Below are 16,633 nucleotides of genomic sequence, written 5' to 3'. Positions count from 1 at the left end.
GTTATTGTGCTCAACGTAAATTCCTGAACTTGGCATGTGACTGACTGACTGTGTCTGGTAGATGCTCTGACCTGTTGGTGGTCCTGAAATCTGACCACACTGATTCTGACTAGCCTCAGCTAGGGAGCTGCTCTGGGGTCTGGGGCTGGGGTCTGTTTGTACATGATCTGCCTGTTTGTGCTTCTTTAAAAAGAACGCTCCCTTTAAAAATATATCTCTCCCTTTCTTATATCTCTCCTAATGTTATTTTTCTGTGAGCATTGAAGAGAAACTTTGAAGAATCTTTACTCAGCTATTTCCATACCGGAACAGTATGCTTATTGTTACGATCCCCGGTTGTCTGCCCCGTGTTTCTTGTGTCGCCGTCACGGACTCCTATTACCATGATTCCCGGCCCTCATCACTGTGTTATTGTGCTCACCTGATTGTCGATTTGTTATCATCATGTCTCTGTGTATTTAAACCCCGCTGTTCCTCCATTCCCTTGTCGATCGTTGATGTTTGCTCATGTTGAGAAGTAGATGTCGTGCCTGTCTTGCCGTGTTCATCCTGTTTGTGTACCCCTGATGTTTTCATGTTTTGATTTCAGTTTTCCCACCGTGGATGTTTCCTTTGTTCCAGTCTGTCTTGTTTTCACCTTGTTCAATAAAACCCGCGTGTAGATCCTCACTCCTCGTCTGCCTCCTCCTGCTAAACGTTACAGAACGATCGACCAAAATATGGATCTAGCGGTTCTACAAGCAAACTGCCATCTGGTAAGCCTCATGCAAGAGGACCGTCCTGTGGAAGACCACATCCGCGATTTCCTCGAGCTGGCGATTGTCACGGACTTCCCAGACTCCTCCCTGGTGGTTTTCTTCCGGGCCAACCTGAACAGTTCGCTCAAGGAGCGGTTGCCACCGGCGACACGCGGCTGGACGCTCCGCGAATTCATGGAGGAGACTCTGCTGGCCTGCGGCTCGCCGTTCACTGTGGGCGTCGTCCAGGAGGACCCTGCCTCTCCTCCCACAGTGGTGACCCCCCAGTCATCCGCCTTCCACGGCTCCGTCCCCAGAACCTCCCATGGCTCTGCCTTCTATGTCCAAACCCCACGCCTGCCTTGGTCAACGAGCCAGTGCTGCCAGTCTCGTCCACCCGGATGAGGAGGAGAAGAGGAAAGGCTTCCACTCCCCAGTTCACACCTGCCATGGTCAGTGAGCCAGAGCCAACGCCTTCCACGGTCAGGACGTGTTTAATTTAGTTCCTAGCTCACATATTTCGAGACCCTAAATTCCCTTCTAAATTTAGCATGCGTGCAAATTACCCTACATATTAGGGTGGTAAAATACGGGTAAATACCCATTTTAACTGACTGAGTCCACATCTCTAAATTATATATGTAATACCCTACAGATGTATATGAAAATGTTAACTCGTGTATGAAATAGATTTCCTTGCTTCCATTTAAAACACCAAAAAATCTTTGGATGTTTCTCAAATCATGTTGGGATAAAATTAATCATGTTTTCAAAAACTTTAGATTGCACGCCAGTGAAGTCAGTCAGTAAAGAACAATAGGGACAACATGAACTAATAAATACTGAAATTAAAGTTTTCAATTCAACGAATTGAAATTAATTTCAATGAATGTAATTACTTTTAAGTATATTATTTGGTTACACATATTCCTAAAAAATTTTTATTTATGTGGAATGCAATTAATTAATCCTTTTTGTTAATAACTTACACAACATTGCTTATAAGGGAAAGGTATTTATTGTGAACCACAAAAATGTCAGTCTTTTGACTTTCTCTTATCAGTTCGGAAGTTTCCGTCATTTTATTGTGCTTTTGTCATTTTTTTTTTTGCCACAGCTTGGACATTCCACACATACAACCCCACAGAAAACAAAATAAAACCAAGTCATTAGCAACAGATCCTTCAAGTCCTGGGGAATTTGGAGGCCATGGCAACACCTTGATTTCTTCATCATGTTCCTCAAACCATTCCTGAACAATGTGTGCAGTGTGGCCGGGTGCATTATTCTGCTGAAAGAGGCCACTACCATCAGGGAATACCATTTCCATGAAGGGGTGTACCTGGTCTGCAACGTTGTTTAGGTAGGTGGCACGTGTCATATTGATATCCACATGAATGGCCGGACCCAGGGTTTCCCAGCAGAACATTGCCGAGAGCATCACATTCCCTCCATTGGCTTGTAGTTTTCCCACAGTGCATCTTGGTGCTCTGCACACAAGTACACAGCCATCCACGTGATGTAAAAGAAAACGTGACTCATCAGACCAGGCGACCTTCTTCCACTGCTCCAAGGTCCAGTTTCGATGCTTGAGTGCCCATTGTAGGTGCAATTGTGACACATTCCTCCTGTAAAAATCATTAAAATTTTCTGAGACTTGTGCCACAGTAGACCTTCAGCTGGTTCAGACCAGACGGGATAGCCTTTGTTGCCCTCACACATCGATGAGACTTTGTAATGACTTTTAACTCAGTTATACCACATTATATCAAACAGTATAAATATTTTATATTTTCTGGTCTTAGGAATGTGATCATGTTCTGAGAGAAAAAACAAACAAACAAACACAAGTAATATAAGAGGTCATTTTGATGGTAGTTTTATTTTCATTGAAAGGGTTTCTTCACAAAAAAAAGTGAGTGTCAACTAGTTTTCTTGTAATAGAGCTGTTCAGCTTGTAGTTCAAAAACCTGGAAGGGATTTTACTGTTGATTTTCATAATGGGGTTTTTGAACTTATGAGAAAAGTAACGTCTGTAGTAAACGTTACTTGATGAAACATGGATCGTTTTGTTCTACAACATATATTTCATACATCAAACGTGAATTTTGAAGCTGTATTGAATGATATTGTCTGCTTTGTCTTTAATTTTTAGTAGATATGATTTGTGGTGGTGGAGGTGGTGGTCTGCTTTATTGGGATTGCTGGTCTACCAGCGGGGACATTTTGAGGTCCACCAGAGGGGACATTTTGAGATCCACCTGAAGAGACATTTGGAGGTTTGCCTGAAGTGTGAGGAGAAAGAGTTAATGCATAATGTACAACATAGACTGAATACCTGAAACTGACTATTCCCCCAAAGATAAATTTGACTAACCTTGCACTTGGGTCCTAGAAGACAAAGAAGAAAATATGCATTAGTGAAGTCATTTCAGATGATTATGTAACGTAAGACCCATGATCCATGTTTTGTGACACTCAAAATTCTAATGAATAAAAAGGTAAACTGACTTAATGTCCTGATTTTCCAGGAGGCTTCTGTAGGTGGCGATCTCCTGCTCCAGGCGGCTCTTGATGTCCAGAAGTGCTACATATTCTAGACCCTGTTGCTCAGTGCTTGCCCGCATCTGACACAGTTCTGCTTCCAGCATGTTGATGTGGTTCTGGAAGCCTGCTAGCATAGCACTGTATCTAGCCTTTGTGTCTGCCAGTGAGCTCTCCAGTGATGCTTTCTGTGTGGGTGATGAGAATGGGTGGACATAAAAATCTAATCATTACATTAATTTATAGATGGTGTAAAATTTCATTTTGCTGTTTAAAAGTTTATTCATGCATCACTCATATAAAATCAAGGAAGCAATTTCACTGTCTACTTTGCACTTAAACCCAGACCCCACCCCTCGCCCCTCCCACTCCACCTGTGTCTCACCATGCTGAGTTGCGACTGTAGCTCGATCTCCAGGCTTTGCAAGGTCTTTTGTAGAATTGAGATCTCAGACTTAGAGGTTTGTATGGTCTCTGTGCTGATGGCCACTTCTTTGCCAAATTGTGCCGTCTTACAGAGAAACAACAGACAACTATTTAATGAAAAGTTAATCATGTTTCAAATTAAAAGAGAAAGAGACAGAACAAGTTTGACCTTTTCATTAAACCAGGCTTCCTGTTCCTTGCGGTGTTTCGTTATGATGGCCTCATAATGAGAGCGTATTTCCTCCAAAACCTTGTTGAGGTCTTGCTGAGGGGCAGCATCAACCTCCACATTTACTGTGCCTGTCAGCTGAGACCTCAGTGCTGCCATGTCCTGTAACCATACAATACACATGTGTCAGGTCTCTGATTGACAATTACTCAAGGCTTCACTCTTTGTTAAATTTTGTTTTTACATAAAGCTAACTAAGTTAGGATACATCACCAGAACCTGTTATGAGTTTTTCCTGATTATAAGCCTTTGCACTTTTAAATATGATCCAAACTTTCAGGATCAATCACCCATAGCTAATTTGGCTACAGACAAACTACTACAAACCTCTTCGTGGTTCTTTTTCATGAAGTCCAGTTCTTCCTGTAGACTTTTGATCTGGCTCTCCAGGTCGGCCTTTGTCAGTTTCATCTGATCCAACAATTGATGCAGGTTAGCGATGTCAGCCTCCACACACTGCCGCATAGCTAACTCATGCTCATATCTGATTGATCGGGAGGTAGAATTAGATATGAATTCATCAGTTTTTGTTTAAATATTATCAATATAATAAACAAACTAAAGCTATTCCACGGTATCCATCAAACTGGTTGCATCTAAGTTCAGGTAAACTTTATCAACATTATTTAACTAACTTAACGGTTTACACGATTACTCACTTTGACTTGAAGTCATCACCAGCCAGCTTAGAGTTGTCGATCTGCAGTAGGATGCTGGCATTGTTGACAGTAACAGTTTTGATCTATAATGATTATTGATTTATATATTTAATATCAAAACATATTTAAAAATTAAGCATTTCAATATGGACTTGATTCTCCATGGATCATCAGACTCTAATAAAAGCAAACTAGGAAATTTACTTTTTTAAAAATAGAATGGGATAATGTGATTTGAGGATCCCAGATTTTTCCACTGTTTTTCAAGCCCTTTACAAATGTTTCTGATTTCTCAACTTATGTTCCTGTTTCATGGATTATCAATCAGGCTTATCTTTCTCCTTCCTCTATGTACAGTATTTGCTAATGGATGGTATTACATAATTTTCAGCACTCCTGCAAACTCTTTCAACTTCTATATTCAAAATAGTCTTTGCATTTTTGCGTCATATTCATCATAATCTCAGCATTACATTTTACTGTACCTTTTCCTTCAAGTCCTTGATGGTGTTCCAGTAGGCACTGTAGTCCCTTGGTGCACCCAGCCCCTTCTTCTCATAGAAGTCACGGATCTGCTTCTCCAGATTGGCATTAGCAGCCTCCAGAGAGTGCACCTTCTGCAGGTAAGCAGCCAGACGGTCATTCAGGTTCTGCATGGTGGCCTTCTCGTTCAGCTGGACAAAGTCACCATCCCCTCCATAGCAGCCTCCAGCCATGATCCCAGAACCAAATCCTCCACCGTGTCCTCCACTGTTCATTCCACCATAACCATATCCCCCTCCAATTCTGGATTGCATATCTGGGTAGCAGCCACTCTGCCGAACAGAAGTGGAAGATATGCGAGTGCTTCCTCCAAAACCACTGCCATACATGCTGTAAGCTTTTTGTGCTGACTTTTCATGCATGATCCAGGACGCTTCAGAGGACTAAATATGGTGGATGGATGCAGAGATGAGATGAACCCAGAGAGGACACTTCAGGAAACCAAGAGTTTTTCTGAGGATGATCGTGCCTTTAAGGCAAGCACTGTCCTCTTATACAGTGATCTCGAGGGTGAGTCTTGCCCTTTGGGGATGGGAGAGGGAGGGTGTGTGTGTGTGTGTGTGTGTGTACCAGACCCCTGTGCCAGCAACCACCAGCAGTGTTGAGACTCGAGGACCAGCATTCTGTTTCCACCCTAGTGAGGAAACTGCAAAGGAATGTCATCATCCTTGAGATTTCAATGGAGGGAATGCAACGAGACAACTAGACTTTTGAAACACACAGAGTGTACAAGTACAGAGGTTTATGTTGTGTGTGTGTGTGTGTGTGTGTGTGCAGGTGTGATGTGCCAGTTGTCCTCCCTTTTCAGTTAGGGGTGGAAAAGGATGGATTTTTTTCATTTTGTTTATTAATCAATTATTTTGAAGCAGTAAGTGAAACCTACCTGAAACTAAACATCAGAGATTTAATGTTTGTTTTCAGGTTGCAGTTGTCAGAAGGAAAATCACAATCTGAAACAAAAAGGACGCTTGTGTTTTTTCCAGTTTGCACAGAAAATCTATGTAATGTATGTTTTACTTGTCCTGCCTCTCCCCAAATTTTGGAGTACATTTGACTCGAGAACCTGCTGATATTTTGTGTTATACTATCAATAATTGGTAGAACCTTATATAATACCAGAAACTATTTAGCACAGCTGGTCACTTCTATTAAAATTAATGGGAAGAATTGGAATGCACCAAAAATTTAAGAATCACATTTAATTCTAAAACAAAATCAAGACAGTTTTGGCGACAACCAGGTATATATTTAATAAATACAATGCTTCTTTCTCGCTTGAAATTAAATCAAAAGTTGGAAAAAAATTACATTTATACACATACTGGCTATCAACTATCTCTTCTGCCACCATTTTCTTTATTCATTTTAACCGCTGTGGATCTCCATGAACAGGATTGTGGGATTTGACAGGCAGCTAAGAATACATCTATGCTGCCTTTAAAAATAGATCAGATGTAGGTATCTCAGTAGACACAATGCGATAAGAACTCTGGATTTGGACATGCTTTGGTCCATTCCTACCTCTGTATTCAGCCTCCAGAGGAAGCATTTTACTAGTTACAGACACAGCCTAATTGGGCAGTTCTTGGCCAGAATAAGAAGCAATATGGACCAGACCTTTTGCTGCAGTGAAATGGTCTGGCTACACAAGACTACTTGCTCACAGACAACAGGGAATGCAATACAAAACTTTTATTTTAAAATACTATAGCATTGTTCAGGGCTCAAACTGAAGTTTAGATGGAAGACTCATCCGTTTAGCCAATCACACAGTAAGTTTAATTCCCATCCTGCTGCTTAAGCACTGTGTGTTGGTAGCTAGTCTTTTTTTCTTTAGTAGCTGTATTGTCAGAATTGACAATTAATACTGACTGTTCAGTTCCAGTGGAATCCACATTAAAAACATTAATTGAGATGTGACATCGTTATATGTAACAACAACAACCATAATTTTCAGACTGAGAATTTATTTCAATGAGTTAATCAAATTGTTTGATATAAATGTGTTTTATATGACCTCAGTGCTACCAACTCCTGTAATAACACTTATGAGTCAGGTCTCAGATTAAAAATATAAGGCTACAATTATATAAGGCTATTTATAGAGAAATTGAATGTGCATCTGTGCTGCATTGCAGGCTTTGATGATGACAACTACAACCACACAGCTGGATTCGTTTATAAAAGCATTTTTCAATGTAGTCAAGGTCAAAGATTAGGTAGGATATTAGAAAAAGCTGAAGCTAAGCAAATATTGAAGGTAGTGAAGGATAACAAGATTTTAAAGAAATTTCAGTCTGTTTTTTTGAGAAAACCACAGTACGGAAACTGCCCTTCTTAGGGTGACTGATGACTTATTGATGGCGGAGGATGCTGGAGAGTGCTCCATTTTACTGTTGCTTGATTTAACTGTAATGTTTGATAGAGATGGATGGGAATATCCGGGGTGGCTTTAGACAACTGTTTCCTGATAAACAAATAGGAAATTTGTAGTGTCTGTTGGAGCTGAGACCTCCTGCTTTTCAAATATGAATTGTGGTGTTCCACAAGTATCCCTGTTAGGGCCAATATTGTTTTCACTATATACAGTATGTTACCGCTTTGTTCTGTGATTTGAATATACATCCTTCATTTTTATTGCTATGCAGATGACATGCAACTGTATCTGTTGTTGAATCCCAATGATATGACTAACTGAAATGTTCTTCAAGCGTGTATAGGATTTATAAAATATTGGATGGCATGCAATATTCTTCAGTTAAATACTGATAAAACAGAGGTTGTTATAATCGGTTATGTTTCTAAAAAAAAAAAGTCAGATTGTGTCAGCACGCAGACAGGTGGTCCCAAATAATCAGCGGTTAAGAAACATTTTCAAGGTTAGAAATGTTTTGAGTTTTAGGGACACAGAGAAGCTTATTTATGATTTATTTTGTCTCGCCTTGATTTCACTGCTTCAATCAGTGCAAAATGCTGCAGCTAGACTTTTGACACATACTAGGTCTTTATATCATATTACTCCAGTTTTAGTCTCTTTGCATTGGCTACCAATTCATTTTATGGCTGATTTTAAGATTTTGTTTTAAGGCATTACATGGGTCGGTGGCAAAATATTTTGCAGAACTTTTAAGACCATATGAAACAGTTAGAAAACTTAGATCCTCTCGTCATGAAATGTTGGCTGTTCCAAGATCCAAATGCAAAACTATTACTATACCTATATTAAAACTATAACTATTTGGGTATGTTGTGTTTTACTGTGTGTGTTTTTGATTTTATGTTTTGTTAAGCACTTTGTGCTTAATCATTAAAAGGTGCTATATAAATCAATTGATTATAATATGATTATTAGGATACTTCACCAGATCCTGTTTATCATGTATTATTTACATATAATTATGGCCCAAACTTTCAGGATCAATCACAGATAGATTATTCTGCTATTAGATAACTACTATAAATTTACATGTGGTTCATTTTCATGAATTCCAGTTCTTCCTGCAGACTTTTGATCTGGATCTCCAGGTTGGCCTTTGTCAGATTCGTCTGGTCCAGCAAGCAACGTAGGTTAGCTATGTCAGCCTCCACAAACTGCTGCATCAGAAACTCATTTTCAAATCTGATTGGTGGAGAGATAGGATGTGCAATTAATGAATCAATCATTGTTTAAACATGACCAATGATCTTTTTATAAACAAACTAAAGATTGCTCTGTGTCCATCAAATTAGTTGTCCTGAAGTCACCAGCAGCCAACCTAGAGTTGTCGATCTGCAGGACGACGTTGGCAGTTTGAATCTATATACTAGAACATTGATATATTAACTTAATAAATCATAACATGTATACTGTAAATGGGGACCATTCTTATCTGGACTTGAGATTCCCCTTGAATGTTTTGCCATCCGACTATGGCCCCCTTAGATTGTTTTCCAGATCTCAGTTTGATTTAAAACTTTCTAATCTCAGCAATAGTATTTTACATTTCTATAGAATACATTCCTTTTGGAATCAGTATCTGAGACATTCTTTTATTTGAGTGAAGATTAGTGTGCGATATAAAATTTTCTGCATGTGTTTAAGTTTTGCAATTTGATAGGGCTTGAATTCATATCCCTTTCATTGTTTTAGGGCAGGACGGGTGATGATCTTTGGGAAATGTGTGTTAGCATGTATTTTATGTCATTTGGTGCTAGTGGATGATTATAGAGGATTTGTCTGACAGGTAAACTCCCTGGGAGTGATGTGAGATGATCTCTGACAGTTTCACCACCCTTTATCCGGTCACACGCATAAACTTGCAAAAATCACTCAACGGCAGTGAGTTTTTTTTTATTTGATAAGATATGTTATTAATAATAAAAATAGCATATTATTATATTATTTTAAATTACATGTATACTGTATGTGCAGGGTTTTAAAAAGCACATGCAGCAAAATTTTACTGGTTAAAGTTGTAGGTTACTCACTGTAAAAAAAAAAGAAAATAGTAATGTATTTTTTTAATTAACAAACTAAATACATATTATCATTAAAGTAACAAACCTTGTTATGCAACCTGTTTACAATTTCTTTCTAAACAAATGAACTTTAGCCTCTGGGAGACACCAAACTGAATCATGTATCCTGAATCTGAAATTGTTACATTTTAAATGCAGCAGCAGTTGATTTTATTGTTGTTGTTGTACATTTTAGTATAGTCCTTAATCAACTCTTTTTTTCTCTGTGTTTGCATGTTTTTCCAGCCTCTGTAATTGTTTTAATTACATTGAACACATTTTGAACTGCTTCAGACTCAGAGCACCGTTCAATAGTCTCCTGTCCTATGGCCACAAACAAATCTCTTTCATCACTCTGTCTCAGTGATGTGTTGTGTTTTATTTGCACATAGATCACATGTAAGATATTTATAAGATATATATCTTACATGTGATCTTAAGATGAGACTGATATGAAGTGTTCTCTATTCATGCACATGCAGGTTTTTATTCCGACAATGAGCTTTTCTATAAGGAAATCACTTAACATTTTATGTAATATATGTTATTTATTATATTATCTAATAAAATATTTTAGATGGTCTATATAATAATATATTATCATATTTAATACAAAATAATGCACAATGAATAATTTAAGGTCATGAATTGGTTCTTTTCTAATTCATAAAAAAAAATCTTATTTTCACAATGAATCAGAAATATATAAAGCAAACTGTATAGGACTATTATTAGAGGTGAATGATCAGGATACATTTTAAGCAGCACACCCTGTCAATGAGGTAATGTAATATTCTGATGGAGGGTGGTATGTACTATTACCACTAGAGGGCGCAGTGAATGAATTATTTAATACCGGTGCAGATCATCTGTGTTTTCGCTGGGCACAGTGGCGTGCGTCTGTAATCCAAGTTACTGGGAGGCTGAGTCTGGTGGATTGCTTGAGTTCAGGAGTTCTGGGCTGCAGTGGACTATGTCGATCGGGTGTCTGCACTAAGTTCGGTATCGATATGGTGCTCCTGGGGAAGCCTGGGACTACCAGGTCATCTAAGGAGGGGTGAACCGGCCCAGGTCGGAAACGGAACAGGCGAAAGTCCCCATATCGATCAGTAGTGGGATTGCACCTGTAAATAGCCACTGTGGTGCAGCCTGAACACTAAATCGAAACTCAGGCTTTTGGATTTTTACAGTTTTTAATGTGAATTATAAACTTTACGTGAAAATATATTTTATTGAACAAACAACTACAGAAAAAAGTTCATAAATTAAATTAATTACTAGGACAATTTTTATTGTGCATTTTGCAATGCGTCTTAAATTGTAATATGACCCTCACCTCCAAAGTCCTAGAGTTTCAACATGGCAAAATGCAACACTTATCGAACCTCCCCCTGAAAAACATGTGAAATTTCTTCCCAATACACATAACAGCATCACCGCGGTAAAGTTAGTTTTACGTTCGACATTTGTTGGCTATTCTGTTTCTCTTACCCGCGCTCTCTTATTAAGTTTTTGCAGTTTTAACGTTATCTGAAAAAGTTGCAAGCAGAAGCTGATATTTACCTAGATCAGCTGGATCTTTAGATTTCCGCCATCTCCTCTCAGCTGCCCTGAGATCAGTCCGATGTTCACAAAGGACGTCAGACAGCTAGGGGCTGGGTGGTGTAGTACGTGCTGGTCTAGAGGAGAGAGGACAGATGTTGTCTAGCATCCTCCGCCTCAGTCACGCTGCTGAGGTTGATGCATATGAGACCGCTTCAGCACTGGGTTCAGGCTCGAGTCCCGAGACGAGCATGGCGCCGCGGCACACACCGTGTGACAATCACCCCCGCATGCCGCCAAATATTCAAACCCTGGACAGACCTCTGCTTTCTACGGGCAGGCGTGCCCCTGCAGCAGGTCTCTCGACACGTCCTGGTCACTACTGACGCCTCCAAATTGGGTTGGGGCGTGGTTGCAAAGGGCACGCAGCTGCAGGCCGTTGGAGAGGGCCCCCGCTGCGCTGGCATATCAATTGCCTAGAGTTGTTGACAGTTTTCTTTGCCCTGCAGAAGTTTCTCCCATTAATTGGAGACAAACATCTCCTAGTCAGGTCAGACTGCACCACTGCGGTAGCGTACATAAACCGCCAAGGCAGCGTACCTGCCACATGTCACGACTCACCCGTCGTCTCCTCCTTTGGAGCCAGCAGCAACTCAGGTTGCTGCGTGCCATTCACATCCCTGGCAAACTCAATGTGATAGCGGACACGCTGTCACAACAACGCTTGCCCAGCGGAGAGTGGAGGCTTCACCCCCAGTCGGTCCAGCTGATTTGGGAACAGTTCAGCAAGGCCCAGGTAGATCTGTTTGCCTCCCGAGAGACCTCCCACTGCCCAGTCTGGTATGCCCTAACAGAGGCTCCCCTCGGGGCAGATGCACTGGCACACAGCTGGCCCGCGGGGCTGCGCAAATACGCATTCCCCCCAGTGAGCCTTCTTGCACAGGTGCTGTGCAAGGTCAGGGAGGACGAGGAACAAGTCACACTAGTGGCTCCATATTGGCCCCTTCCACCAGGCAGCTCTACGCCCTGAAGTGGCGTCTTCCCGGGCTGAAAACCCACAGAGGTGCTCAGTTAGGTCAGTGCTCTTATTCCTGCAAAAGAGGCTGGAAGGGAGGCTGTCCCCTTCCACCCTAAAGGTGTATGTTGCCGCTATCGCGGCCCACCACGACGCAGTAGACGGCAAGTCCCTTGGTAAGCACGACTTAATCATCAGGTTCCTAAGAGGCGCTGGAGGTTAAATCCCTCCCGGCCAAGCCTGTTCCCTTCCTGGGACCTCTCGGTAGTCCTCGCGGGCCTCCAGAGACCTCCCTTCGAGCCTCTAGAATCAGTTGGACTCAGGGCCCTCTCTCTTAAGACTGCCCTGCTGATCGCACTCGCTTCCATCAAGAGGGTCGGGGACCTACAAGTGTTCTCTGTCAGCGACACTTACCTGGAGTTCGGTCCGGCAGACACTCATGTGATCCTAAGACCACGACCGGGCTACGTGCCCAAAGTTCCTACCACTCCCTTTAGAGACCAGGTAGTTAACCTGCAAGCGCTGCCCCGGTAGGAGGCAGACCCAGCTCCTTCGTTGCTGTGTCCGGTACGTGCTTTGCATACCTATCTGGACCGCACGCAGAGCTTTAGATGCACTGAGCAGCTCTTTGTATGCTTTGGGGGACAGCGGAAAGGAGACGCTGTCTCCAAACAAAGGCTTTCCCACTGGGTAGTAGATGCCATTTCATTGGCTTATCACACTCAGGCCGTGCAACTCCCCCCCCCACCCACATTTGCGGGTCCGAGCTCACTCAACAAGGAGTGTTGCGTCCTTGTGGGCACTGGCCAGGGGTACCTCCCTGGCAGACATTTGTAGAGCAGCGGGTTTGGCGACACCCAACACCTTTACAAGATATTATAATCTCAGGGTTGAGTCAGTTTCATCCCGTGTTTTTTCAGGTCCGAGTCAGTAGAACTCGGTAACACGCTGATGGGCTGGCCGGGTGAATTGCTTGCATATAGCGCTCCCTCAGTTGAGGTAAAACTGTGCGTCTTTTTTTACAGGAGATTCCACTCCTCGAATCCCTGGTCGAGTCTTCCCTAGCCCTCATGGGTCCGCAGTTCAGCGGAGGAACTTGCCGACCCAATCCATGGCGGGTACTCAATCTACCCTGCACTGGAATAGGTGCTCCACAGGGTGAGGACTCCTACGCGGACTCCTCCTGTGTGTATTCTCCGCGATACGGTCCCCTTACGAGCGGACCCGCGTTTTCCTTAGGCAGTTCCGGCTGTCCTCCAGTCGCCATGTTGTAGCAACTCCCCCTCGCTGAGGCTGGATCTACCACTGCGCCACTCCCACGTGTCGCCTAAAAACCCATGTGATGTATTCACCACTCAGTGCAATGTAAGGGCCCCGGCTGTCTATTGCTCTATGCGAGAAACATAGAGAGAAAAGAGGCCCAGTCAGGCTTGGCCCGTTCCCAGGTTGGCAAGCGTCGCCTTGTTCCCCTATCTAGGGTAACCAAAAGGATCCCGACGACTTTTTTGGGGCATTGGGAAGGGTATGTGCAGTCTGATACAGCCGGTCGTCTGGCACGTGAAACACCTGCCCGCTCCTGTGTCAGAACACGTACATGACTCAGCGCGTGACGTGATTTAAATTGGACCCCTAGTGTCGCTTCTCCGACACAACGTCGAAGAGAGCGACAGACGGGGAACATCTAGGTTACGAATGTAACCGCCGTTCCCTGATGGAAGGAAAAGACATTGTGTCCTTCCCGGCCACGTCGCTGAGCCGAGCCGCTGTAGTGGCCGGACCATTTCCGGCTCCTCAGAAAAATCCTGAATGATCTCTAGTATTTCCTCGCCTTTATACCCGTATGTCCGGGGGCGGGGTATGCAAATACTAGCTGCCAACTTCTCATTGGCCTTTTTTCATAGATCAGAGGTATATTCGGTGCTCAAGAGAGACCCCTAGTGTCGTTTCTCTGACACAACGTCTCGTTCCCTCCATCAGGGAATGGAGGTTACATTCGTAACCTAGACGTTCTCGTTTGTCACATGACCTATTAATAATATGCGTAAAGAAGAATGGGATTTAACATTGTCTATAGGATCATTACTGTCTTGTAAAGTGTTTGATTTTATAAAGTGTTTACTGTTTTATGCATGCCTTATGACAGAACTACCAGATAATGTACAGTTCGTTCTGCCATGTTTACTATCAAATGAATCCTTGTGTGACACACTGCAAAGTGGTATATATATAATTCTGAGAGCATGCATTGTATGCTTGCTATATTAATCAGAGCATAAAGGGGGACACATTAACAACTTACAATCATGCAATTAAGTCAGCTTCCAAAACAAAGGAACATTTCCTGCCTGGGAATTGCAGCTTTCTCATTAGTCAAGACAGACTCGAGAGGAGGGACCTCCATCAGGAGTTAAAAGGACACATCCTTACTCTCTCTCTTTCCCCTTGCTTTTCCCCTGACCCCCATTCTGCATGGTGATAAAGCTGCTTTTAAATTAAGAGCTTGATGGTTCTCTCAGATGGTCAAAATGACTTTTTTTTCAAAACTGCTTTTCCCACTATACGGTTTCATTTTATTTTCATTCTTCCCTTTCCCATGTATGAGTGATTTGTGTGTATGTTTTTGTTTAGATTAGTTATGTGTTCGTATTTTAGTTAAATAAACTTTTGGGTACATTCTTACAAGTTGATTCTGGTCTGCCTGTAACTTAACGTAAAGGTAACGGTTCAATCTCATTTCCATTAAAGAAAGAGTTATTTTAGTGTGGTCACGAACAATATCCTTTCTGAGAATTGATAGACAATCAATACTGAGTGTTCGCTGGATGAACAAATACATTGATTGTAATGTTAATTCAGCTACCTCCAGTTGATTCTATTAACCAATCCAAATGTTTATAATTAATTATAATGAGTTATGATTAAATATTCATGTTTCCCTTTTAATGATGTGTTGAAGGTGGTATATTTTGATAAATAATCTCATCCCTGTTTCAAAAAGATTTCGCTTCAGCGCTGTACCTAAATACATGTGATATTATTTTCAATAAGCCATGAGAATAATATCACTCCAATAAGTGAATTAATCATAATTCACTTATTAAAGCCAATTCCTTAAAGTAGAAATTGTGAGCTGATAGAATTAGACGTTGTATTATGTTTTCAATGGTGGAGAATCTGTTAAAACAAATAATCTAGTTATTTGTCATTTATCTCATTTATGATGGTTGTCGAACACGACTAATTCTGTTATACATTCCCTTACCTAATAAGGACGGTTTAATTTAGTTCCTAGCTCACATATTTCGAGACCCTAAATTCCCTCCTAAATTTAGCATGCATGCAAATTACCCTACATATTAGGGTGGTAAAATGTGGGTAAATACCCATTTTAACTGATTGAGTCCACATCTCTAAATTATATATGTAATACCCTACAGATGTATATGAAAATATTAACTCGTGTATGAAATAGATTTCCTTGCTTCCATTTAAAACACAAAAAAATCTTTGGATGGTTCTCAAATCATGTTGGAATAAAATGAATCATGTTTTCACAAACTTTAGATTGCACACCAGCTCGAGTGCACGCTGTCATTAAAGAACAATAGGGACAACAGGAACTAATAAATACTGAAATTAAAGTTTTCAATTCAACGAATTGAAATAAATTTAAATGAAAATAATAACTTTTAAATATATTATTTGGTTACACATATTCCTAAAAAATTTTTTTTAATGTGAATTGCAATTAAATTGTGAATTTATATGTTCATATGTATGGAAAACATTGTGACAAGTGTTTTAGAAAGTAACTTCAAAGTAAATTAATTAGTAATGTGATTTTTTTCAATGATGGAATCATAAAGCAATCTGATTATAATTTTAGAGAAGTCATTTTTAATTTGTAGTGTATTCCTTTTTGTTAATAACTTACACAACTTTGCTGATAAGGGAAATGTCTTTATTCTGAACCACAAAAACGTCAGTCTTTTGACTTTCTCTTATCAGTTCAGAAGTTTCCGTCATTTTAATGTGCTTTTGTCTTTTTTTGAGCCACAGCTTGGACATTCTAGGCATACAACCCCACAGAAAACAAAATAAAACCAAGTCATTAGCAACAGATCCTTCAAGTTCTGGGGAATTTGGAGGCCATGGCAACACCTTGATTTCTTCATCATGTTCCTCAAACAATTCCTGAACAATGTGTGCAGTGTGGCCGGGTGCATTATCCTGCTGAATGAGGCCACTACCATCAGGGAATACCATTTCCATGAAGGGGTGTACCTGGTCTGCAACGTTGTTTAGGTAGGTGGCACGTGTCATATTGATATCCACATGAATGGCCGGACCCAGGGTTTCCCAGCAGAACATTACCGAGAGCATCACATTCCCTCCATTGGCTTGTAGTTTTCCCACAGTGCATCTTGGTGCTCTGCACACA

The 16,633-nt window shown here is 41.2% G+C and overlaps 1 protein-coding gene across 1 annotated transcript; it reads right to left on the bottom strand.

Moving 5' to 3' along the window:
- Nucleotides 1-2,888: 2,888 nt before the first annotated feature.
- Nucleotides 2,889-5,482, bottom strand: LOC127625773 (keratin, type I cytoskeletal 19-like). The gene is made up of 8 exons (XM_052101130.1): nt 5,081-5,482; nt 4,596-4,678; nt 4,264-4,420; nt 3,877-4,038; nt 3,667-3,792; nt 3,249-3,469; nt 3,115-3,128; nt 2,889-3,022 (listed from the first exon to the last, which is right to left on the bottom strand). Exons 1-8 carry the CDS (start codon nt 5,465-5,467, stop codon nt 2,889-2,891), a joined length of 1,284 nt encoding a protein of 427 aa, XP_051957090.1. The 5' UTR covers nt 5,468-5,482.
- Between the last annotated feature and the right edge of the window lie 11,151 nt (nt 5,483-16,633).

This window comes from Xyrauchen texanus, chromosome 32, assembly GCF_025860055.1.
Source record: "Xyrauchen texanus isolate HMW12.3.18 chromosome 32, RBS_HiC_50CHRs, whole genome shotgun sequence".
In the NCBI taxonomy this organism is placed as follows: domain Eukaryota; kingdom Metazoa; phylum Chordata; class Actinopteri; order Cypriniformes; family Catostomidae; genus Xyrauchen; species Xyrauchen texanus.
Note: the sequence above shows the minus strand (reverse complement) of the source record. Positions and strands in the feature narration are given on the sequence as shown.